A 27591-nucleotide genomic window follows, 5' to 3' on the forward strand; every position below is an offset into this window, starting at 1 on the left:
CAATGTCCCTGGGATTTTTATAGTAAGGTGCAATGTTTCTTTGATTTACATAGTAAGTACAGCATGGGAGTAGGAAGTACTAGGAGCTGTGATGTTGTAGTCTGATGGTATGGCACTTGGTTAGATGAGTCTGTGGCTGAACATACTCCTCAGCTGGCTCAGCTTGGCAAAGAGAGGATGAGAGGGATTGGCCATGATAGCTTCCAGCTTTCCTCTCATCCTCCTCTCTGTCACTGCCTCCACACTGTCCAGGTCCATCCCCACTACTAGTTGGCCTACGTTCCAACCCTCACATATGGTCTAAGTTTTGGGTAGTGACTGAAGATCCCGGATACAAGTGGCTGAAAAGAATTACCTCCAGAGTGTGTGGGCTCAGCCTTAGATATAGGGTGAGGAGCTTGTACATCCAGGGGGAACTCAGAGTAGAGCTGCTGCTCCTTCACATTAAATGGGCCAGCTGAGGTGGGCTGGGCACTTGGTTAGGATGCCTTCTGGATGCCTACTTCTGGAGATGCTCTGGGTATGTCCAACTGTTAGGAAAACCTGGGGCAGACCCAGAAAACGCTGGAGGGATTACATATCTCTCCTGGCCATTTTTGTTTTGATAATGTCACAGTGAAGCTGACCTTTGACCTTTTGGATATAAATACGTTATTATGTCACAATTTTATCCTATTGGACATTTTTGTGAAACTTTGTCATGAATTCTTGAGTGTATGAATTCTTGAGTCATGGCCAAAAATGTGTTTTGTGAGGTCGCAGTGACCTCAACTCGAATCTACCGAGTTATCCTTGAGTCAAAATAGAAATTTGACGTAGGGCTGGACAGATCACCTGAAAACTTCTTCCAGCCATATGAGATAATGATTAGGTTATGACTTACTATGTCAAAATATACTGCATGATATACTAAATCAAAATGATAGTAGATTAAAAGAAAGAGACACAATAAGTCAAAATGATGAGCTATTTCAAAAAACTATATTAATTCAAAATTATGAAAATGTCATTAGACTGTAATAGTTTGACATACTATCTCTGAATTCTGACTCAAGTCACAATTTTGACAAACTATAAGTAATGTAATTACTACTAAATTGTCTGAAACCTTAAAATGATAGAAGTGCCATTGGACATACATCTGTGCAGCAAATGCCATGCAACACTTTCATTTTGAAGGCCAAGATATCATCTTTTCAGCCTCTTCCTGCGTTGGCTGCTTCTCTTCATGTTCCAGTTTTCTAAAGTATACCTGCCCACTTCACACCCACTCTATTGTTTCTGTGAAAGAAAACTCCCTCATGTTGGGTTTTCTCTCCATCAACTGTAGTGGGTGTCAGTCTCTACCACATGAAGCAGGACATTTTCCTCTTTTTAATTTTACATACTGCAGCTTTTACATGGTTTTATTTGTACACACAGCTGTTATAAATTATTAATCCCCTTGTCAGGAACTCTCAGAGAAATTGTCAATAGCAGCACTTTGTGTACACACTGTCTCATTTTCCCATTGATTTAGTGCTGCCAAGTACTGCTGCCTTCATTTAAAGCAATCTAATGGCTCGGAGTATGTTTTACTGAGATCAATTAAACAACGGCTAATATTGTAACTCAAATGCTTACAAATTCAGTTTCCACAGAGACAATATTTGTGATGTAGTCAGTGATGTATGTCACTGGGAGATTAGTTCAATGGGAAATGATAAGAGTACCAATGTATTTAAAAAAACAAAAACAAAGATAAATTTTCTCATCACAATCACAAAACAATGAGCCACTTGTTCCATTCTTTCTGTACTGGAGTACAGCCTCCGAAAACCACATCTGGCCTACTTATTTTAAATCAGATCACTGCAAGCTGAACATATTATGCCAAAGCACAGTCTTGTCTCAAGTCTATCTTTTCTGGGAAACAGCAAGATGCTCTGTGAGTCAATATGCCTATTTGTGACATTTAATATGTCTAGAAAGCCTGTAACATTATACCAGCACTCTGAATTGAATTTGTCTGAATTGTAAGTCACACTCCAAAACTACTGTTTGTCTGGCATATATTTTGGTTCAATTGTGTCAAGTAACTTTGGTACTGCAATACTTGAACCTCCGTTATTTTGTAACTGAGACGTTGTGCGGTCCTGCGTGGGAAGAAATGTTGTCTGAAGATGTGTCATGTCATTCTGTGGAGTTCTGACAATCTAGTCCTTTTTCACTGAAAAAGTGAAGTAATTAAGAAAAGGGAAGCATGCAGAGTATTTCCTCTTTTTCTCAATCACTCACACAGAAATAAATGAGCTGGCGTTGTTGGGCCCACCTTGAATTTATTAAAACACAGAGACAATTGTGCAAAATACATTTCATAATTTGCTTTGCAAAGTGAAAAAACAGAACAAATCCAATCATCAGTTTCCTTACACAGTTTGTGTTAGTTTTGAGCATACAACAAAAAAATCTCTTACCAATATACAGCATATATACTTAAAAAAAATAAAATATAAAAGTAATACTGACAAAATAGCGGTACCTTGTGTACAGCTTCAAAGACCCCCGAATTTTGAATCAAATCTACATTTAAATTACAATTATTCTTGTAATTGTTATTTTGACAACAATATGCCTCTTGTCTGACAGAGGGGAAGACACTTGTGATTCTGACAAAGACATCTGTACTCTTGTTCCTATTAAGTAAATCTTAACTTATAATAGAAATGAATACTCATACTGCAGGACTATATCAAATATTAGGTGTTTTGTACCTCTTTAAACAAGTTAAAAGCTCTACAATGTCCCTTATTAACATTCTCATGTGAATTTTAAAATATTGACCACTGTTATTCTACTTCAAACCACAGAAATTCAACTGTGGGCTCTTCAGTGTCAAAACAAGATATAATGTTTTCCTGATTTAAATGATTTGAATAAATCTATAAAGGGGGGTAACAGATCCTTCAAGCACATTCTCAAATTTAATGACCTAATACTGTTGTTTGCCATTATCATCTCACCACTGTCCTGAGGAGTCAGCGTCACAGCTTCAGTGTCATCTGGCATTCATACCTGATGGTGAAATGGTGAGAGAGAGAGACAGAGAATGGGGGAAAAAAACAACAGAGACCTAAAAAGGCATGGAGTCTTTATGTGTTATTCTCCTGAGTGAGTTTCCAGGTCTGTGATCAGCACATTTCCATCTGACTCTGTAGCCTGTGAACTGGTTTGTCTGTAATAAGCGCTTCCGAGCGTAGGGAGTCCACGAAAACGAGCAGAGTTCCTCCTGTACATGAACCACATTGCTCCTGCCAGCAGAGCAAAGATCAGTACAGCCACCAGTACTGCAGCAGGGATGATACCATGATGTAAACCTGAAACATACAGACCAAAGCTGAGTGAGTATGTTTAATTCCTGCTGTGGTGGCGCTGTTTTTGATTTCCATGTATAAAGGCATAAATCTACTGATCTACAACATTATATATTGGACATTGTATTGTATTTTTGATAGTACACTGTATCCTCACTGAGCTTAAACCTGAGAATGTGAAAAACTCTTTATAATTATGACACCAATAGGACATATTAAATTGTTCTCTTTACCATTCAGTGGCTGCACTTCAACCTCAGAGACGACATCTGCAAAGGAACACATGTAGTGAATTTCAGCTTAACCTGTTATGTGTCATATTTGGTATTCAGACGATGTGGTATCAGCCAAGAAGAAAACTGACACACTATCAATGAAAAGACTGACTCTATGTGTAATGCTAAAACATAATGTAGGTCTTAGTGTCCTAAGTCAGATTGCAGAATACTTTAGAATAATAAGGAACATTATTCATAAATGTCCAAATGAATGAATGAATAATGAATAAATTAACTCACATCTTTATGCATACAGTGACATACAGATTTTTCCAGGACTGACCAGGAGATTGTTGGACTCAATGTTTAAAGTTTAATTTCACACAGCCAGAATGTAAATCACAGAGAAATGCACAATTTATTTTCTTTTTCTGTTTCAAGGTTGTGTCATCTGAAAATGCAGTATCAAATCATCCATATATTTTGATTTAAAGTCCCCTTCAACTAAAAATGTGTTGTATTAACACAAAGCATATTATCTTTTATGTCTTGAAACATGACTGCATGGAATCTTTAATAAATGGCAATATGTTTGAAAGGTACAGGCATGTAGGCAAATTACTGACTCTACTTGAGTGTAGGTCTTATTTTTTACCAACGTTCAAAGTGATATTTCAAGCAGAATCTATATGTTCAGTATAAAGCATTTCCCTTGTGGGCAGCTGTAATAAGTTTATAGTTAAAGCAGAAGAACAGAGACTCTGATTCACTTAATGTGTTTGAATCAATACAGATGGACAGAGGAGAAGTGGATTATCCTATCCTTAACCTTGTCTTCCCATGAAAATTTGTAAGTAATGTGTAAAATTGCAACCCACATAAATTCAAGCTGACTGCAGTCTCTAGTTTCCATGATGGAGCAAACGACAAAAGTTTTACAGCCAACATTCAAACCTACAGAGTGTTTGATTTTGAAGTTGGGAACACTTGAATCCAGCAGTTCATTGTGCATGTGCCTTAGTTCCTAAAATAAGTGTCTCTTTAATATTTAGCGGTTTAATATTTAGCTGTGTTGATTTTGGTGACTGACAATTAGAGAAGACCCAATACTCATTCAGAAGGCCCCAGAATTCTTCACAATGATCCCTGTTCAGTTTACCTGAGATGGTTTTGCAGACAAAGCCGAGCCGCTCTGTGCACCGTGACAAGTGCCATACTCCGTCAACCACCCTGGTAGTAACACAGGAATCTGCAGTCAGCTGCTTGGAGTCTGGGGCTTTGTTAGGCCAGTTAGTGTAGTCCATAGGTGAACCATCCACCCAGGCCATGGAATCAGCTAAAAGCAGACACCCCAAGTTAGTGACATGTGGCTTTAGGGGATGACTATCATCTGATGGGTATGGGGAGAGTGATAGGCTCTTACTGTCAATGTTAAAGTAAATCCCCAACCACATGTTCTGGTGAAGGAACCCTGTAGACCACAGCTGCTCCAGAACAAAGCGGTTCTCCGTCTCACTCTCAATGGTCAGGATATCAGAGGTGTTGACTGGAAAGTGAAAACAGCACAACAAACTCACTATTACTGTGCAGTTTAAAGGAACAGGTCAGTATTTTGTCAAATACCCTTTCTTACTGAGAGTTAGATGAGACTTTCTGATGCATGTTTCATGTTTGTACTGTAAATGTTTAGCTACAGCTGTCAGAAGCTTAACATAAAGACTAAAAACAGGGGAAACAGCCAACTGCAATGTGTAATTTTTACACCTTGGTTTCTGTATCTTCTGTTAAAGGCAGAGGTAAAGGGCAAAGGTAAAGTATTACGTTTTAGAGGTGCTGGTAGATGGATTTTGTTGCTATTGAACAGAGCCATGTTAGCTATTTCCCTCTGTTTCCAATGGATCAAGAACTGTAAATCACTCAAGAGAGGTTCCAATCTCATTTTCCAGCTCTGCATCTTTGCTATTCATTCATTGATTAAATCCAATGCAAACATCAGTCATGCAACAGTGAATAAACAGAAGAAGAGAGTCCCTCTGTTGTTTATTTGTGAATAAAATATGCACTTCAACTGCTGCAGTCGTTTTTAAATCTGTCATCAGTCTAATTTTCCTAATCTTCACAGTTCTTCAGAAGCTGTGAATATGCATAAAAGGGACTTTGAGTTCCTACTTTTAGTTCCTCCAGGTCCATGGTTCCTGGAACTTTTCGAACATGTAATCCCATTATTCTAAAGCATGATGCATTTCAGTGTAGCACCCATATTCAAACTACAGGGGGAGTATGTAAGCTATCCCATCCTGCAGATCTGAGTGATAAAGCTCATTAAATTCTTTAATGATGATAAAGAAGTGTCATTATCATTTAACAAAAAACAACAGAGAAATTAAGTCATTAATGATCTCACAGGTTAAAAATAGCCAAAATCACCCCCTACCTTTCTGTCTGCAGTGCTCTCTTGCCTCTTCAAATGTAAGTCTCTGCATTACAGGCTCAAAATTGTAACAGCCATGTCCAAATTTCACCCACGTAGAGGGACACACCACCTCATATGAGATAAATGGCTTATTCCCTGCAAGAGAGAGGCAGAAAATTGTGAATTTTCACACATGATGCGTAACAGACACCCAGCAGCAGCAGAAGAGTGGAGCGCTCAAGATTTTCACATTTCACTGAAGGAGCACTGACTTGGTGGGGGGATATGACACAGGGCTCCAGGCAACAAAGTTTCACAGTCAGCTCTTCGCCAGCCTCCATTCACGTCAATGTACACACACTCTCCTGTCACAAAGTTGTCATCGTCATCGGCCGCGTCCCAGTGTGTGTACACGGTGTCGCTGCCATCTGACCACTGATAATTGATACCGCTCTGTAAGCAAGCACAGTCATTTATGTGTCAAGAAGTCTCTCTTGTGGTGGCACTCAGTAACACTTGACACTGATTTAGATTGCAGGCTGTAGCAGCAGTGGCCGTCAATCAGTGCATGCACAGCGGTTTGATGGACAAGCATTAGCAGTAATACTACTTCTATTTTTTAAATATTATTCAATCTACAATTATGTCTGTGCTTGATTATAGTGATTTTGTACATATACATGCCTCCCCCTTCACTTTAAAGCCTCCTGACTCAGTGTATCCGTGTTTTATCACAGATGACTAACTCCTCCCTATTAACCAGAAGAGGGAAGTTGCTCTGAATATTATTTAATCATAGGGTTTGATGGAAATTTCCTCTTTATGTGTGCTCTCTGATCACATCTTAATTATTATGTCAGATCACCAAACATTTTAACTTTGCGGTATAAACTTAGTAAATGAGTTGTTACTCCCGAGATGAAGGTATAGGTAAGTCATGCTCAAAGATCCCTCATACCTTCAAATATAACTCTCTAATCTAATCTAATTTAATTTAATCCAATTTAATATAATCTCTAATTTCTCTTCAACATTGTATTCAAGCATTTTAAATTCCACTTACTATTTTTTCTTTAATGTGTAACTAGTTTACAGTATATTCGTAAACTTGTGTGTGTTTGTCAGTTCTTCTTGTGCACAGGTTTCTATTGGAAAAGAGATCCTGATCTCAATTAGATTCCCCGTTTAAAATAAATAAATACATTTTAATTAAATATGTTTGTATAAGATGTTATCCAGTTAGGTAACAAAAATATCCTCATCAGTGTTGCTCTCAATTATCATCTCATTCACATGGACAATTGACATTTCCCATAGTTTAATTTTAATCCTGGTTTCTGATATATCCTCTATAAAATCTAAAACTCTAATTAAAACTGTTTTAAATGCCATGATTAGGTCGAGGAGGTGCACAAACCTGCATGTGCCTGAAGGGGAATCCAGCTACTGACTCACCAGAAGAGACACACACTCAGTGTTCCATGGTATATTAATCAAGCAGCTTTATCTAAAGCAGTCATAACACTTAAAAACTATGACAAAATACTGCAGTTGTTAGCTAGTATCTAGTTAGGTTTACTGTCTTATAGAATGTAACTAGAGTTAAACAAACAGATTTAGAGACAGAAATGTAACAGAGTGAATCAGTTTCTCTCACTTCCTGTACTCATTTCACAGCATGACTAAGACATTCCATGGAGGCTCAGCGATACTTGAATCCAAATGTTAAGGCTCTGGCTGTCTGCTGGGGAAGTACATGCCTGTGCACATGGGCAAAGTATGTCTACGTGGGCAGAAGGCCAGCAGAAAAACTCTAGAGGCATGCTAGACAACTGTAACCATCCATCTGAAGGCATCTGCACCAAACAAACTAAACGGGGAAAAAAAAGGTTTCTGTTCAAGGAATCCTTTGCTCACCAAATCTGGATTGGATGACATGTTTTTCTTTATTCAGACTTAGCTACAAGCCATTTTTTGCTCTATAGGCTCTCTGTGTCTACCTGTTACTTGAAAAACAATGTAAAATTCTTAAATTTAAGGGCATACCATAGCATCATTTCATCAAAAAAAGAATAACAGGTTTGGAGTCTTTAGGATGCTAATGACATGTTCTTATAGAGATGAAAACAAAAATACTAAAATGTATCTTATGTTTACATGCTTAAGTAGCGTTTAAACATTAACAGTAGAAATGCTGGAAAAAAACACACCCAGAGTACATATTGTATGATGGGATACATACGTCTTGACTATACAGTCCAATCCAGTGTGGGACTGCCAATCTATTGACAAGGACAGTAAGGAAAGCCTGGTGGTAGGCATCTGTGATGCTCACTAGGTCCGCTTCATTCTCTATGCACATATGCGTCGCGTCGTACCAGCTCATGTTGCCAGAAACAACCTTGTAGCTACGACTCCGGTACTCAATATTGTCAGGGAGAGGGTGGCTATAGGAGTGGGTGGGAGGTTTGGATCTATCTGTGACAGAAAAACAAAAGCAAAAGAGAGGAATGTAAGAAGAAGGTAAGATAGGCTGTGTCAGAATGATTATTTAAAGTTGTTAATGTTTGGGACATATACAGTTAATGGATAATCTGTATTCACGGCAATCAAGGTAAAGACCAAAGCTATTGATTCAATTTGATCCCTAGAGAAGGACATGGCACTGGTGTCCTTGTGTTTTTTTAGAGTTGAATGTATTTATAAATTGTGGGTAGTTAATGACCATTTTAAGGTGGTGCAATTTAGTACAAATATAAGAGAAAAAAAAAGAAAAAGTGTTATATTGGTTTTAGTGTTTAGTGATTCTTTAACAGACAAAATTACTTAGTTTCCAGCGTGTAACTTTGTGTGTAAAACTACATATTATAATATAAGTTTCTTTCTTAAAAACCCTTTAAGAAACAATCTAATATGCTAATGTGCACACTGAAAACTAAGTCATTTTGCCTGTTAAAGAACTGTTAAGAGTCTAATTTTTAAGGATTTTTGCAAATTAACATGAACCTAAATATAATGAGTGGGCACTTACCAATGAAACTAACACTTTTGCTCCAAAATGCACCACCAAATTACATAAAAATATTTTGTTCAAATAGTTTAATACCTGCAAATTACTCTGGAAATTCCCAGTAAAATTAGCATAAAATTAAAGCATTCCCTAAATTTAGGTAGCCTTTGAATGTAATTATGTAGCTGTCAGGAACAGAAACACGTGTCGACATTCAAGATTTCAAGTTTCAGAGACCATTCAGTGTCAAAAAACACAAACTGTCTGACAGCAAAAGAGGAATAGTGATGTGATGGCACTCAGAGACATGAAAGACTGACGAGTACAACCAAAAAGAAAGAAACTGAGGGAATCTTACCTTGAGGTTTTTGACAAACAAAGCCATACCCATTCTCGCTGCACTTCTCATCGTACCATTTTCCTGTCAGGTGGAAGTTGTGGTTGTTGGACAGAACGGTACACAGTGGTTCATCAGCAAATCCACTGAGCCACTCATCCTCCTGGAGGTTTATAGAGTGCATATTAATACGCACATGCAGACAAATACACACAAACCCATAGAAAAGTATACATTTGTGAATGCGTACAATCTCTGTTCACGTCAATCAACATTTGGTGTGTTTATAAAGGGTTTTGGTATCAGATCTATTCACATTACAGTACATGGTGACTTGCAACCAGTCAACAATTCATCCTAATTTTTTTATACAATTCTTTTAAAATGGTATTTTTCATCTAACAGACCAGATTATACCAGTTCCATAAATTAGAAAAGGGAGATGAGTCATTTCAGGAATCCAAAGTTCCAGGAGTTATGGCACTTTAAGATGTTAAGGCTTGGATGAATACAGATTATGCTTCATAGAAACTTATAGAGCATTCAGAAGTTTAAATTAGTTTACTTTAAGAGGTTATGAGGCACATTTGGATGAGTTCTGTTCCTAGTTTTAATAACAAAGCATTGTGAATTTTCTGCAACAGATTTGTGCCTCTGTCTGGCTTATCTGTAGTTCACAATGACTCATGGGCATCAACGTACTTTGAGCCATCTGTCATACCAAACTGAGAGAAGAGACACAACATCTCATAAACAAAAGCTGATATAATTTAAACTGATGGCCATAATATAATATAACAGTCACTCTATTAGATATACACAGAGTCTCAAGCTCTTCCATGAATCATCGACAACATTCAACAAAAAGACATACACTACATGGCTGTAGTGAGTATACTGGGCTTTGCTCATGATGACGACAATTTTCAACAGCAGCTTAAGAACAAACTAAATCAGATTAAGTTTTGAGCAAATACTGTCAAGATATTGATTCATTATTATTATTCTCCCTCACCATACAAATACAGACACACATTTTAACTCCAGAACTAGAAAAAGCAAATTTTCCTCTACATTTTTGAGGAACACATATTTACACACATATAATAACATATATTACATACATTTTCTACATTTCCAACAGTTAGGAATGTGGGTCAACTTAAAGTATTCACAGGCACTTACAGTGAGATAGCTCTTTGGTTCAATTGGAGACCAGTTGGTGTAGCTGACTTGTTTCCCATTGGTCCATTTCATGGTGTCTTCATCCCGCAGGCCGATCCACACGCCTACAGAGCTGCCCTGGAGCAGCATGGTGATGTAGGCTGCAGAAATTATGCCATGACAACAGAAAAACAAAATAGAGCAGTATTCCTTCCTAACATGCCTCATCAGTGGAGCTACCGAAGAGCACAAAATCAAAGTGATGTGGTCTCACACTGTTTGTATATAAAATGAACCATTCATTGACTAATTGTACAATTAACATTGCTTATTGCCTCTACCTTGTTCAATCTCATCTTCAATAGCAACCAGCGATCCTTCGAATGAGGAGCAGATGGACTCGGCATCTTTCCAACTCTTTCCCTCCTCAGGACTACCAGGGAGGTGAAGCAGGAGACACTGCCAACACACACACACACACACACACACACACACACACACACACACACACACACACACACACACATCCCACACAAAACATGAATATCACATCCTGAAATGCAAATTATTCTTCCCCCGTCACCACCAGGACTTTTTATTTTGAAAAGATCAGGATTCAGTGTAAAAAAAGCATGAAGTCGCCTTTGATAGACAGAGGACATAATTTCATGGTACTGCTGATTGAAACCAGAATAAAAACAAAAGTTTAGCAACCATCTCTGCTTCTTATGATTAAATTTGAGGCAAATTAGACAAGTAATGCTCAAAAAGTCAAACGAAGGTGCAGTGTGTAGAATTTAGTGGATTTATGTAGAACAGGCTTGGTAGAAATATTTATATATCATATTTATAAGTATCTTTTAATTAATGTTTCATCACTTGAAAATAAGAATCATTGTGTTTTTGTTTGCTTAGAATAAGCCTTTTATATCAACAGAGGGAGAGGGTCCTCTTCCACGTAGCTTGCTATGTTGCACTGCCATGTTTCTACGGTTACCCAGAATGGACAAACACTGGCTCTACATACAGTCTTTTCGTGAGTTTCCTGGCCACCGTAGGCCACCATTCATTTACCGTATATACTATATCAGCTGGCTTTGTTCTTCAAAGAGGTTGACTCAGCTTGAGCATTGTCAGTTTGGGGTTGTTCTGCGGTAGATAACAACTTTCTAAGGAACAGTAAATGTAAACACAAACATCCTGCCTCAACCCAAGAGGAAACTGAAAAGTCAGAGGGGCATTTTTAGAAGCAAGTTGTGTACAAAGAGACTATCTTTTGCATTTCGAATAACAAAGAAAGTGAAATCCTATTTACAACAATAATAGAGTGTACTAAGAGTTGTCGATGAGACAAAATAAAAACCTAAGGTAAAAATATGATGTTTGCTGCCATTTAATTACAACAATAATGGGGACACAACCAAATGAAATTGCATAATGCAAATTTATGGAATTACAATATAATCTCCATAATTTTCAGTACTAAATAATAGAAAGTTTCTTTCAAAGGTCTGAAGGTTACTGATGTGTGTGTGTGTGTGTGTGTGTGTGTGTGTGTGTGTGTGTGTGTGTGTCAGAACCTTGTGTCCAAAGTACAGCCATTTCTCTGGACAGCCTCCGATGTAGTGCGGCTCCCTGGGAGTCTCCACCACCGAAACAGTCTTTCTCTTGCAAACATAGCCGTGGACATCGCTGCATTTATTCATCGACCATTTACCTGCAACATTTGAAGGAAAGAAGGCCTCAGTACACACTCATTTGCAAGTAAACATTCAACTGAGTATGTATGTTACTGTGTGTACATATGTTTACCTGATGAAGAGGACATGGTGACACACACCCCATTTTTCCCAGAGGCAGCCGCCGCACTCCCCTCTGCCCAGTTCTGAAACTCTACTTCTGACCTGTCACTCCACCTGAAGACACACACACACACACACACACACACACACACACACACACACACACACACACACACACACACACACACACACACACACACACACACACACACACACACACACACACAGAAACTTTCAATGAACATTGTTTCCAAATATTTACAAGCTAAGGGATCACAAAGTTATTCAAATGTATCCTCTATCCTTCCTTTCTCTCATTTCAACCCCAACTGGTCAAGGCAGATGGCCGCCCACTCTGAGTCTGGTTCTGCCTGAGGTTTCTTCCTGTTAAAAGGGAGTTTTTTCTTGCCACTGTTGCTCATGTGGGAATGTTGGGTCTCTTTAAAGTTAAAACCTGAAGAGTTCGGTTTAGAACCTGCTCTATGTGTAAAGTGCCTTGAGATAACTTTGTTGTGATTTAGCGCTATACAAATAAAGATTGAGATTGAGATCTTTAGGTGGACATGAATGTCTATTTGTGGCTCTCCATCCAACAGTTGTTGAGACATTTCACTCAAAATGACAATAACAGAGTAATGGGGATTCATTGTTTGGGAGCACTGAATGTCTGTACAACCGGCTGGTGGTTCTAGATGAGAAGTCAGAGGATCACTAAGGTCAGTAGGATTCATTACCTGGGACAATGAATATCTGTGTAAAATGTTGTAGCAATCTATTTAATAGTTGAGATATTGCACTTTGGAACAAAGTGATGGATCAACCGTTAACATGGCTTAGAGAAGGTAGTTTGTCATTAACTCTATTTCTTGTTACCTCTATTCAGTATTTCCTCTCTTAAATTAACCTCCTTGTCAAATTTCCATTAAGTTTATATTTCCCTTTCTCCCAGAGACCTTGGTTTTAAAATAAACATTTTCTAACTAATAAAGCATTGACTGCTGTAATAGAATCAGTGACAATAACAGGATATCTTAAACAAGCTCCAAACACACACACCTGACCTCCTCTCCAGGCTTGCCAATGGACAGGCCAATCCACCAGTCAGTAGGGCCCAGTGAGAACTGAGGAGACACAGTGAAAGAAGCAGAGATGAGAAAGAACAGAACTTCACTTTTACCCTCCTCCTTTGCAATCCAGGCCTCACTGGGGTGGAAGATTCAGCTTTTGAATGGCTGAGTGGCCATTCAGGCGCTCGCTCTCCTTGGCCCGTACTACGCCTCTTTCATCGCCGTGTTTTGTTCCCTTTATCCCTCACAATCCTCGCCAGCACAAGAGACTTCTTTAGTCTGGTCCAAAAGGCTGCTGCCGAAAACAGTCTTTTTCTTACTCCTCGTGTATGGGCCCACTCGAGCATGAAAGTGTCCACATATGAGGTACGCTTTGGCTTGTCGATGTGTGTCTGTAAACACTTGAATTTGTATGAAGAAAGAGTGTGTCAATTGTGTTGACACTTGTTCATGCACGTGTTTGTGTCTCACTGTGTTTGTGAGTGTGAACTGTTAGGAAGAATGGGGCTAGTGGACCATTCAATGAAGAAAAGCCCCTGTGATTAAGTACATTTCTTTGGCTGTGTTCTCTGTGTCAAACCGTTCTTCTGCTCATTGAAAACTACAAAAAAAAAGCATTGATGTCCAAAGCTCTTGGCATTTGGTTACTGCAGTTAGGTGGTAGTAGTATTTCCACAGCAAATGCCATTTTCTCTTCAAATAAATAATGATATCACAAGAGGAGAAGACAATATCCACAAATATTATAGTACTGTTTGAAGTAAACTGGTTTGTTTTTTGGTTTTTTAAGATTTTGACATGTTTAAAAATAAATGTTTTGCAGAGTTTTAATAGAATAGGAATAGAATAGGTTTACAGGATTATACACATCTGTACTATATATACAGTACTATCACATATCATTTTTGATACGTTTGGCCAATATTTACAACATAATTTGTCATGTCAAACATATTTAAATGTATTTTTTTCACTTGCATGTTTCTTTTTGAAAGTAAACTATGGGAAAAATTGATTTATATTTAAATTGTTAGTTGTAAATAAATTTCCTATTGCTACCATCCCCCAAAAATACAAATCTGTGTTTATGAAAGTTTGGTGATACAGACCTTTTCTCAATATGTTTATATGACAAATTATAAAAGTAGATAAACTGACCCGTCGCAGACGCTCCTTGACAAAGTGCAGTTCGTCCCTGGAGTGGATGGACAACAGGTAAGCTCCCATCATCTGACAGGCCAGAGAGACGGCGTCCCAGTTGAATGGCTGCTTGGCCAACAAGTACTCAGCTCCACGGTAAAACACCCACGGCTCACTCTCTGAAAGTAATTATAACACAGAACACATGTTCACGTAATCCAGTATTAAACATATCCACCGGCATAATGACAAAGGTCTAATTGCTTGACTGACTAATGAATTGTTTGAGATGTGTTATTTTCACATCACATAACCCTGGGTACAGCAGATTTTAGTGACTACTACATCAGATTATGACAAAACATTTTTCTTCAATCTTCTTTTCATTTTTGGTTAGACGCTCAGCAACAGTCCCTTTAGCAAATTTGGTATTGTTTCTATGGTTACACAGCAGCAGGTTAAAGTGTCTCAGAGGGCTTTACAGTCTATGCAACCAACGACACTCTCTGTTCATAAAACCTCAATTCAGATAGGGAAAGACAAAAAAAAACCTCATAGAGTGCAGCAAAAAAGACATCCCTTCTCTATGAGGGACACATTAAAGTACTAGAACCATATATGGAGAAAGAGAAGTATAAATATTATGTAAATAACAAAGTATTTAAAGTATAGTGTTAGGTAAACATAAAGCATAATTACTTAAATAGTTGTGATGATGTAGTCTTCCAAAGGTAATTTTGCATTTAGTGGCTTACATACTAGTAAAGACATTAATAACACCTTTTAGTGTCTATAAAGCTTGCATATAAGAGGACAATCACATAAATAAAGAAATCTACTTACGCTCTGTGTACCAGTAGGGTTTTTTCAGTTCATCACCTGCAACGTAAATCCGAGTTTGGTTAATGCAGCCATGATGATGTGTGTACTGTATGTGTGACTGTGTGTAGAGTTTTGGTGTGAGGGCTTTTTACCTCTGGACATCTTACAGATCCACTCATGTTTGGTGTCACAGGGCTGTGGCATGAGGATGTTGGTCAGGTCACTGTACACAGCACAGTCCCTCCTGTCGTCCTCCTCGTTCTTATCCTCTATGAAGGACGCCACCACCTGCACAAAAAGAAACAAAAACGATGGTTAATACTGTACATCATCTGCCTTTTACAGAGTCCTGATTAGGCATGTGGACACTTTCGTGAACTTTTCTTAATACTTACAGGAGAACCATCGGACCATTCCCAGGTTCCAAGATGTTCTGGGTCTCTCTTATTTAAGCCCACCCAAAACCAGCGACCCTCTGTTCTGAAAAGGAGGAGAAGAACACAAACACACTGCAACACAAGCCCATCTGATCAAGTCTTTTACACTTTTCACATTGTTTGTTTGTGTGCAAGAATAAATAAGCTCTTGTTTGTGAGCATAAATTTATCATTTGTTTTAAAATCTGTTTTGTAAAAAAAAGTGTAACTTGCATTATATTATGGCGATCACTGTGGAGATATGGATAAATCCTATTCTTATTTAATTTCATTTTAAATATACTTTATTTCATTTTTTAAATTTATATCGGGGGGGTTTTTATTTGTCATGCACATTAGTCTCAAATTGTTTTATTATTTATATTTGTTCTGTCAAATTATTGGCTTGTCAGTCTTCTTTCATGAATTGCATTCACCTGCACAAAAGGTGCTATAAAATGAAAGTTTGATTGAATTTCATACATTCTGTGGAAATTATTTCAATATCAGCATGACAAATTAAAGCAGTACATTTCTTGGTGTAAATATAACAGGTTTGGATACAGCCCAAACCTACCACTTACTTGACAGATATGTTTAATTATTCTTGCACATTATTCACAGCTGCAATTAAAAAACTTATTACATGGTTACATGACTTATTAAGGTGGAGTCTCATTCATTCCACAATCATCTGTAGACAGATTATAAACAATCCCAAACCACATTTTATCTTCAAAAGCTAGTCATTAACATCTGCTCTACTGCTCTGTGCACAAGAAACAAAAACACCTCAACTGAGGCATTCATCAATTCCCAGAACATTACTGCACTAACGAGGCCCAGAGGGCTGTACCAACCCTTCGAACATGGTACTGAGGAGCTGCTTAACAAACACCTGCTCCTCATAGTGGTGGAAACTAGCCAGCTGAGCCCCGAGGGCTTGGCAGAAGAAATCTGCTTCCACCCAGGAACGCTTCATCAGGACTTTCTCATCGTGGAACACCTAGAAGAGCAACACGTACTGTCAGCTGATGTGAAACAGACGACAGACAGTCAGTATAGCTGCAGAAATGCTGACAACCTTTTAAAATGTAACCAACCTAACACACAAAATCACAGTTTTATGTTTGTCAGTCATTTCATTTTTTTTTCCATAAAGTGAAAACAATAAGGCAAGATACATCAAAATTTTACATCTAATATTAGAGCTGCGATGATAAGTCAACAAAAAATAGTTAGTCGATTGAAAGACAATTAATTGACAGATATTTTGACAATCGATTTATCATAATTTATGGAGCAAAAATGCCAAATCTTTTTTGGTTACTGTTGTTTTTCTTTGCCATAACTGATATCTTTGGGTTTTGGACTGTTGATTGGACAAAACAAGTAATTTTTTGAATTACCACGTCGGCTCTGGCAAGTTTTGATGGGTATTTTTCATTACTGTTTGACATTTCAACAATTACATTTACTCGTTACTTGGGGCGTCTAATACAGATAATTATGTAATAAGACAAAACAGCAGAAAAAATACAGCCCCGAGAAACATAATGTTTTGGCGCTTTTGCACTACACAGTTCCAGCACAACTCGACTCGACTCGCCTCGACTTGGCTCGGTTCCAGGAAGGACCTTTTCCATTACAAAGAAGTACCTACTCAACGTGGGCGGGGTCATCATAGCACGGCACCGCGAAACTGCCGTAACTTCGTTTTATACACGACACAAACACATAAACAATGGAGGACATGGAGGCAGTGGTGTACTTGCTGCTGTATGTGGCTTTCTGTCACACACACAGCAAGAAAATTGAGCCGTATGGCTGTAACGCTGTTGCTATTTAAAAATGCTGGGTTTGATTATTGTGTGGGATGGCTCATGACTCTTCTGACCAGTCAGTAGCCGGCAGTCTGTTGACGTCACATTTAGTATCGCCTCGGCTTGCTTGGAACCTCAGCAGAGCAGGTACTAAAAAAGTACCAGGTACCAGGTACTATCCCTAGTGGAAACGCAAAAACAACCGAATCGAGGCGAGTCGAGTCGTGCTGGAACTGTGTAATGGAAAAGCGCCATTTGAGTTTTTAAATTCATCATGTTATTATTTAGGCTGTTCCTAATAGGAAACAAACAAGGACAAACCCAACATGACCTGCCAATTGATCAATTAGTTGAACAAAAGAAAATTCATGATCCAACCTTAAAACAGTCCAGCAGTCCAGAGTGTGATTCCCATCCTGGAGGACAGGGGGCGTAGGCATCAATGTGGTGCTCTGGCAGCTGGACATCCTGGTAACTGCTGATGCTCTGCTTGCACACTGACAGGGCCTTGTGGGACTTGCAGTCTTTCACCTCCCAGTGACCAAGAGCAGGTCCACCTGACATAGCAACACAGCCGCTGGCACTGACTAGGATATTTAAGGAGAAGATAAAATCATTTAAAAAGAGATTCACATGAACTCCTCTCACTCAATACATTCATGGTGTATCTTCCATGATTAATAATGAAAAGCTAAACAACAGCTGGCTACCTGGCTGGTGTTTGTTCCAGTTTGTGAAGGTGAGAGGTAGATAGGAGCCATTATGAGGAAGCCAGCTGTATTCTCCTTCCCTCTCCATGTCCACGAGGCCGATCCAATAATACATGCTGCTGTTGGCCCCGTTCTCGCTCAGAAAACTGTTGACAAAAGCCTGCTCAAACCTGCCAGCATGAAGAAAATGAGATGAAGCTGAAATGTTTCCCCAAACTAAAGAAATGCTTTTTAGATCACAATAAATCATTTGGTCAATAAGCCACCTGTTTTCCACAGTAAGGAGAGGGGCCTTGCAGTAATATCCCATCAGTGCATCGTCATAGTTCTGTTCATGGCTGGTCACAGTGTAGCAGGAGTGGCCGTGACGCTTCCAGCCCTAAAACATCGACAAGAACCACAACAAAACGAAATCCAATAATCAAACTCAAGCTTTGTTTTATTGCATACTGCAGTTTTTTTCTATTCTGGAAAAGAACAAAAATGTAATCAAGTATAGGATTATTAAAACACGTGATAAGAATAAAAAGAAATATTCCTTCATCAAGAGTAACGGTCAACAACAACAACAATCAACGGTGAGTCAGTACAGTCTAAAACTTTCAAAGTTATCCAGTCCTGCTCTTGAGTGACAAGTGTGTAATTATACGCAGGTCTGCTTATGTTTGCAAGTGTGTGTGTGTTTTTGGTGCTGCAGTGTTTTCACAAGTGGTGTCAATTTGCACCCCCCTCACCTTTGTCCCGTCTACGCCTCAACTTAGGGGTCCAGACGCCTGCACTAACATTTACATGAATAAAGAATTCAAAGCTTTCATGTAATGGACAAAACCCTTTATACCATCACCTACATTACCTGACCTTACAAGTCAGATGACAGGAAATGAGAAACTGAAAGAGTTGAAAAAGACGAGGGATTACATTAATTTATATTAACTCAACTGACTCAACACAGTGTATTTTTCATAATTAACAAACCAAGATGTCCCAACAATTGGCTACCTGGCCGGTGACTAAAAACCCCTGGCAGTAATCATCAGAGGCCGTTTAAGCATGTACACTGATATTGTGCCTCCGGGGCCATTTTTGGCCTCATGTTACACTGTATGAAGAAGCTTGATGACTCAGGAGTCTGATATTCTTGTAAACAGACTCAAGGAGCAACATGAATGCCAGACAATACGTCAGCAGCCGAGTGAATCAGCTCATTGTGCTTCTGACGGGGCACCGTGCACACAAGTTCAACTGTAGGAGGCGTGTGGATGGTGCACACCCTGATCTGTATGGAGCTATTGTAACGCTTCACTGCACTGCCTGACAAACAAAGTTAAAAATAAGAAGCCTCAGTTTCAGTCTGAAGTAGAAGCTTATCTTTTTATTTATTTATTTTTTCCCTAGTTATTTTTCCTTAACTGGAGAATGTAATAATTTATGCTTAGTCGCCACATTTTTATTGAATGAAAAAATTATCTGTTGTAAGTCTAAACATCTTGAACTTGTTGACCCTCCACCATCCTGTGAGTTCAGGGTAATGGTTGACATGCTTGCAAGGACATTCCTACCTCAGGGCAACCTTCATCCCAGGTTCCAGGTTGACGAACAGGAGTCTGACTTTCTCTTCTACACACAGCCGGAAGTCGCTCATCACATGACGTTAAAATCCAGGTCCCTTCCTATGAAAGATGTTAGCATTTTACTCTAACATAAGACAGCATCTAATAAATGCATGCAAACATTATAGTAAGTATAACATATAATAAGGGATTAGTTGATGTCACCATTTTCTGATGTTTATAGATTAAAAATGTATTGATTCAAGAAAACACTTGGCGGACTAACGAATCAAGATGATTGTAGCACTAAAAGGGATTCATTTAATTTCCACTCGCTAAGCTGAACTAAAACTGAATTTTCTTTAACACACTAATTCAATATTGATCTGAAAAAAATCCTTTGAGATGTTAAAATTAAGCTTCAGGGGTGTTTTCACTTCAGATGCACAAACACAGGATTTCCCACCTTCCTGTCTGCCTTGGCACAGAGTGTTGCATCTGTCAGGTTGTGTGGAGGCTGATACTGGTGCCACAGTGTCAGAGTTACTGGTGAGCCATCAGACCACTCTACAGTCGGCGACGATAGTTGTTTCCAAAGACCGATCCACATGTCTGAACTCGCCCCAGAAACTGTGAAACACAGACAAAACCGTGTGTAGTGTTCACTTACTATATCTCTCCAAAAATAAACAGAACTTCACATTTTTGTGTGGCTTACAGTTAGCCAGAAGGCTGAGCAGCATTTCCACCTCAGACAGGGAGTGAAGGCTGGTGAGGTTTGCCCCTTGAGAACCACAGGCCTGGGAAGACTCCTCCCAGCTTCCTGCTTCTGCCTCTGATAGTATCCGGTAGCAGAAACCATTATGAGGTAACCAATCATTAGCACACACAGTATGGACATACTGCCAGTTCTCTGGGAGAGGAGAGATCAAAATAGGGCACACAAGATTTTTAACACACAAATTCACAGCAGACATTGTTTTGGTCTAGCCGCCAGCAGAGCAGCAGAGAGGAAGGTTAAAAGTTCACTCCGCAGGTGCAGTGCAGCTGTTGAGGCCAAAAGCTACAAGAACTAAAAAAGCTACTCGTACATTTTGCACTTTGACTCATAATTCACTCCTGCCACAGTATAGGAAACCTCATGTTGGGTGTATGTGTTTTTCCTTGTGTGCTCTCACCGAGTGGCTCGACTCTCCGGGTATCATTAGGCGTCTTCTTGCAGATGTAAGGCAGAGCAGATTCACAGGAGAGACTCTGCCAGTGACCCTCGGAGGCTGAGTTGTAGACTCCACACTGTCTGTTGTCCTGCAGCGGGCTGGCAGGCAGACCTGAACACAGTAATGGGAGTAATTCAGCCTCTATGGTTTCTTTTTACATAATAATAATAATACTAAATACCGATTTCCCCTCCACTGCCTATATTTATAGATCAAGTTTTTACATGCCATGAAAGATGATTTCCATTGTGGGTATACATGAGCATGGGCCTTTCTGTAAAAATGTAATACTTCAGTACCATTTTTTCATAAGTGAATTATGTAACATGTTTTCCATGTAATATTGAGGATGAAGATACAACAATTAGAAGGAGAAACTAGATCCTGGTTAAATTATTGAAACACAAGCATGTCAGATCTTATGAAACATTTAATATCTGTCTATGATTCACCAAATATTAGCTTATTTGTGTTACCATGGATCTGCTGGTTGCACATTTGTTTTCCCATTTGCATTGATTTAATTTGCCTTTTCTGGTACTATTCCCTTAAATGTAAAAACGACAAACAAAAAGGTTCTCATGAAGAAATACAAACACATATGTTCATATCTAAACAAAGACTAAAATCTTCAATATACTACACTTATCATGTTTTAGATAAGGTGAAACACTGACGCAGGTATGGAGCTGTGAGCATGTTAAGAATAACTGCAATGAAATGTCTATGCAATGACTGTTTCATTTATTTTGTCAGTAAAAAACTTTTGTAAAAGGTATTAAGAGCAAATTAACTATGCCATCGCCAAGAAGCAGTTTGGAGTAATAGGATCCATACTTAAACAGTTTGGAGGAATTTACACCAATTGACACCAAATGCTCACCGACATTTCAATAAGCTGGCAGGATTCCTCTGACTCACATTTGTTTTTTGTTATGTGCTGCTATTTGTTCCCACACTGTTCATCTGACTCAAGAGAAACCTTTATACACTATGCGATTTGCACAAATGATCATGTTCAATGATCAAATTTCCATGTCTCATACGTCTTTTTGTTTCTGTCTCTTATCAAATGTCTTGTACAAACATATAATTATTACACACAGTGGATTAAATTGATCACATCACAAGATATTGCTGTCTCGCTTAGCCTTAAGGTAAACAAATACTCAGCACCTGTAGTGAAATTGACCAACGATAGAGGTGCTCCATCAGACCACTGCCACCCCCGACCATCTGTCAAGTGGTTCAGCCCAATCCACACCATTGCTCCAACACTATCCAGCCGATCTGACACAAGAACCAAACACATGAAGAGTGTATGAGTTGTTGCTTTCAGTGGAAAATATGTCACCGGTAAATTATTAGCATGTTTCATTTGGGATTTAAAAAAGGACAGCAGACAGCAATAAAATGATAGAACACAATATAAATAACTGGAAAAGAGGAAGGCAAAAAGACAAAAGAGAGAGAGCGAGATGGACATTATGCTGATTTACAACATTGTAATATAAACAGCAAGGAGCTTAATCCGAAACTGTGAATGAGGAATTAGTGTAATCCCACTGAGCAGAAACATATCAACATCAACACTAGTGCTAATTTAGAGTTGCCATTGAGTAATGCACATGGATGTAATAAAGGTGCAGTACATAGCAAATTCAGCAGCTGTATGGTTCCTGTATGTGTTCGCTACAGGGTTCCTACCTCTGATGTACCTTTGTTCTGCCAGGCTGGTGATGCTGAGCAGATTTCCACCTTGAGCCTGGCAGGTTGACAGCGCTTGACTCCAGGTGAGGATGGTGTACAGGTTGAACTGGTAACAGGCACGCAGTTCCTGGTTTGATTCCCAGAAACGATCACAACTGGAGTCTATGAACGAAAACCAGCGATTAAAAGCACAGTGGGAAGCTCTGTGATAAGAGAAGAAGTGAATCAGTATGTACATGTGCCCAGGTGTGTGGGAGTGTTTGTATTACAGCCTAAAATAATGAGTATGGCGCTTGAAATTTCAGGAATTCTGTGATTGAAAAAAAATTAGGGGGCAACATGAGTTCACTTAAAAATACACATATTTTTACATCATGCTGAGTTGACTTTTTTGAGTCAAATAATAATGACCTCACCTGCTGCTCTGGTAGAAAAAATTCAGTCAGTTTAGCTAAAACCATTAAGCTATACTGTGCATCAAATTTATTATGCATTATTTATGCATAACATTTAGATCAGAGGGAAAATAAATAGTAAACGCATAAATGAACAAAAAAACACACATACAAAAACCAGAATAAAAAAAGAAGAACTTATACACTACCTCAGGGTGACACTTTAAGGCCAAAAGTAAGTGGACACCCAAATGTTACACCTATAATGTGAAACCACAGGCATTCATTTCCTGCTGAGCCAACGCTCCTACATGCAGGATACATGGATTTACTCCCATTCAGCCACAAGAGCATTACTGAGGTCGACCACTAATATTGGATGATGAGATCTGGCTCACAGTTAGTGCTCCCAAAGGTATTGGAGGACAGGGCTGTCTGGGAAACCCCAGATTGGGGAAAATAATTTCTTTATGGACATTGCTTTTGGCATGGGGTATTGTCACATATTTTTTGGGCATATAAAATATTTACGTAGGCTCCTGTCTTACTCAGCTGTGTGTTTGTCTTTGTGTATTTTACCATGCACCGGACAGAAGCCCCATCTTTCAGCCTCATCATAGTGAATGGTGGTAGAACACCACGGAAGATGATCCTCTCGCCCCTCAGTCGTGCACTCCGAGTACCATTTGTTATTGTATTTAAAGGGCAATGCGCAGGGCATGCCATGTGCATTCCCCAACAAAGTGTGGATATCTGCAAATAAAACACATCCTGTCAGATTCAAAATGACAAACCTCCCACACAGACAAGTTAGATAGCCATTGAGATGAATGGTTTGTGTTGCCGAACTGTCTCAAATGTGCTGTTATATTTTAATACAGAAAACTTGCAGGATATTTTACCTTCATAGGGATATGAGCAAGGCCCCTCTCTGGGGGTGTTGTACCTTTTCCACTCATGATAATTGTTTTTCTTTACCACCACCAAACGTCCGGCCACAGCCACCTTCCACTGGGACGCGCCATACAGCATGTTTCCACTGCAGCGCCACCACAGCACAGGCAGGGCCATGTCGCACTCGAACGTGCCAAGAGGCTGCGTCGTGTCAGAGATGTTGAGGCCCAGACACATGCTGGTGCCCAAATTAAAGAGGCGATGTCTGGAGACCCACTTCCACAGCATGCGGCGAGTGGGGCGCTCACAGTCCTCAAGCACAAGATTAGAGCGATCCACTGTGACGCAGCGCTTCAGCGGCTCACTCTCCAGGATAAACGAACCCTTTTCTAGAAAGGAGAAGAGTGAGAGATGTGGATGAGAGGAAGAAGGGTGAAAGACAAAGGGGGAGGATGGAAGTGTGGAATTGATGTGAATGTGTAGCAAAGACTAGAACAGATGGATTTGTCTTGGGAGAGGAGAAGAGTTGAATAAGATATCATGGCATGGCATACAACCTCAGTGGGATGTAAAATCTTAAATATTTTACCCCTCCTGTTAGACATCTCTCCATCAAAATGAAGCAATAGACTTTGTCACCGAATGCTAAAAAAACAAAGGATATACTGAATGTACAAAAAAGACTGTTTGTATAGACAGTGATGAAAACATCTCAGTAATTACCTCCTCCTTAATGTCAACCATGCATACTGGAGATAAACACAGGCTATATATGTCGATCTAGTTTAATGTTGGATTTTCATACTCAAAATAGTCTGAGAGGGATTTCAAGTTCTGTGTGATTAAGATTGTCATATATGGGTGTACTTTCAGTGTAGTAGTGAAGAAGGAGCAAGAAACAGAGTACAGCAGAAGATATCAACGTGAGTACAAGGATAGGACAACATGCCATACAATTGTATATAAACATGTGCTCTGTGCGGGATCTCGCACGACCACACGGCAGCAGAGTAAAAGCCATCAGGCAAGTATTATTTTAATAAACTCCTGGTGTACTTACAAACTTCCCAATGCATCAATTTATGAGTAAAGACCCTATTTGGTCCAGGTATTATTAGTGGGGTAATGTACACTTTTGGTTCCATTAGCGCCTGTACTAAGCAATTCGGCTGATGGCTCTAACTCCACCAATTTGCAATCAAATTTTAAAAAAGGGCAGAGGGGATGTTTAGATAGACGTAATGGTGCATATGACGCTAGGTCAAAATTAAGCCGAACCATCGCTTTAAGTCATCTATGACAGTAAACTGAATATCTTTTGGTTTCTTAAAAAATGACTCAAAACAATTAAAGATCACGTAAAGTGAAATCAGACATTTTCTTCTAAACACATTAAATAGGTCATAAATGTATTTCTAAAAAAAGGTGTAAAAAGCATTTCAACCATTTAGATTTGAATTGTGGAGCTAGGCTTCACAAACTGTGTTTCAAGATTTCTGTGTTCAGGATTTAGTGGGCAGGCCTGAAAATCACCACGGCATGATTAGCATAAACCCGCCCCTGCTGCTGTAGCGGTATAAATACATTCAGCGCACACTACTACTACTAGGCTACTACTACAGTCTACAGTTAGCCAGTTCGCTGAGTTAGCCGCCGAGCTAGCTGCTGAGCTAGTAGCCGAGCTGGCAACCGAGTTAGCAGCAGAAAGCTCTCAGACATAGCGTTCATGTTTCTGGTAGAGGTTGTGACTGATTGACAGGTGACTTTCGTTAGGGGGCGGGGTTTCAGTGAACTTTGCGGGCACTCCCACAGCGTGTGGGAGCAGAGAAAGAGGCTGAATTTTACACAACTTTGAAACCTAATTTCATATATTTTTTAATCATTCAAATTTGGCAGGGTGGTTAACAAAACTTTTCTGTGTTATGTCAAACTCAGAACACATATTTATTCTTACTTTACACGGACATTAACTGATTATCAATAAAGTTGGTGAATAACTTAATAGTTGGCAAGTAATCGATCAATCGACTTGTTGTAGATCTAATTACTAATCTGTTTTAATCTGCCAGAAAACAGTGAAAAGTGCCCATCACTGTTTTTCAAAACCAGAGGTGACATCTTTAAATTGCTTGTTTCTTCCAACAAATATCCCAAAACCAAAAAAAAGAGGCTATTTACAATAAATAAACCTTTCATATGAGATGCTTGAACCAGTCAATGTTGGGTATTTTTCTTTGATAAATTATTAAACCTATTGTCTATAAAGTCTGTTAATCAACTAAGTGATTAATCAAATGTTTCAGCCCTACAGCAAACATAAACACCACATGTTGATCATATGGTCTATGATCATAAGTAGCATTTGTATTTTTCTTTAGGCCTATTCAGATTTCACATCATGTTTTTTGTTATAATAGTTCCTCATTCATTCAGTTTAGGGGACAAAAAAAACCTTAAAGAGCACATCTTCACCAGAGAGGAAGAGGTTGTGCTGCTTCTAAGAAGGATAATAAAAATCACTGGTGGTAATGTGAGCCATGCAGGCTGCAGCAATGGGGTTCAAACTGTGGTCCGGGGATCAATAGAGGACTTAAGGATAGTTTAGGCGGGTCCCCAGAAAACTGCTATAGTTACGTTTCGATCGCCATCACTTTATACACAACAGTCTGTATGTGAGCTCAGTAAAAACAAGCTGCGGTGATTATTCTCATTTTCCATTCACCCCATCCACAGTGCAGACAGTTATATAATTCTCAAACCGTGTTAAAAGCATCAAGACAAAATGTGGATTTTCACTCTGCAGCAGGATTTCTTCCCTGACACACAAAAGGGAACAAACAGATGACTGAACTTACTGTAAAACTCCATGAGCTGGTTTTTCTCCAGGACCTCATCGTCCTCCTCGGTGACACACACGCAGCTTTTCTGCAGCAGCAACACTGTTACACAAACAGCCGCCACAACAACAACCACGGAGTCCAAGCAACGACACAACTGCATCAACATTTCGACGGCGGGATGCGACGTTGGAGCGCAAATGTCCGCACATTCCGGTCAGGAAGTATTTTTAGGCTCGCTGTTTCTCCCTCATAGAAAACTTTGTGTGAGTTGGGTTTTTCAGCGGGGGACCAGCGACGTCACGTCTGACGGAGGAGCTGCTGCTGCTGCCCGGTCTGCAAGCCGCATTCCTGCCGGTCCGGACTGTTTTCACTGGGACAGAGCCATCAATCTGTATTCCGTGTAGACCGAACAAAAAGGGCCCTCAACAAACAAACAAAATATATAGAGATAGATAGCAGTGGTTGGATACTAATTAGCATACATACGCTTGAGCAGTATCCATTTAAAAGTGGCTGAAAGTTGCCTTTAAATAGAGTTTAGAGGTGTTTCCCTTTCATGCTACTTTATTGAAATACTGTATTTTGTATCGCTTGTAGTTGTTACTTTTCATATAGAGATTGTACACAAGCTCATAAAGTTTAATGCATTGTTGAAGATGAAACCAGAGTCCCAACCTAGCCTATTTGGCTTGTGGCCCTTTTTTCATTCA

At 39.2% G+C, this 27591-nt stretch overlaps 1 protein-coding gene across 1 annotated transcript; it reads right to left on the minus strand.

Annotated features, from left to right (window-relative positions):
• Window positions 1-3104: 3104 nt before the first annotated feature.
• pla2r1 (phospholipase A2 receptor 1) lies at window positions 3105-27047 on the minus strand. Its single transcript, XM_053316568.1, has 30 exons — window positions 26897-27047; window positions 24050-24430; window positions 23727-23900; window positions 22750-22914; window positions 22219-22332; window positions 21004-21153; window positions 20544-20738; window positions 20292-20455; window positions 19835-19945; window positions 18542-18654; window positions 18276-18445; window positions 17944-18152; window positions 16603-16748; window positions 15722-15806; window positions 15479-15614; window positions 15348-15383; window positions 14523-14683; window positions 13354-13418; window positions 12308-12411; window positions 12076-12212; window positions 10837-10954; window positions 10517-10656; window positions 9353-9494; window positions 8227-8462; window positions 6257-6437; window positions 6006-6140; window positions 4995-5117; window positions 4731-4907; window positions 3587-3622; window positions 3105-3356 (listed from the first exon to the last, which is right to left on the minus strand). The coding sequence occupies exons 1-30, from the start codon at window positions 27045-27047 to the stop codon at window positions 3139-3141; spliced, it is 4473 nt and encodes a 1490-aa protein (XP_053172543.1). The 3' UTR covers window positions 3105-3138.
• Window positions 27048-27591: the final 544 nt, after the last annotated feature.

Source organism: Scomber japonicus, chromosome 1, assembly GCF_027409825.1.
Source record: "Scomber japonicus isolate fScoJap1 chromosome 1, fScoJap1.pri, whole genome shotgun sequence".
NCBI classification, from domain to species: domain Eukaryota; kingdom Metazoa; phylum Chordata; class Actinopteri; order Scombriformes; family Scombridae; genus Scomber; species Scomber japonicus.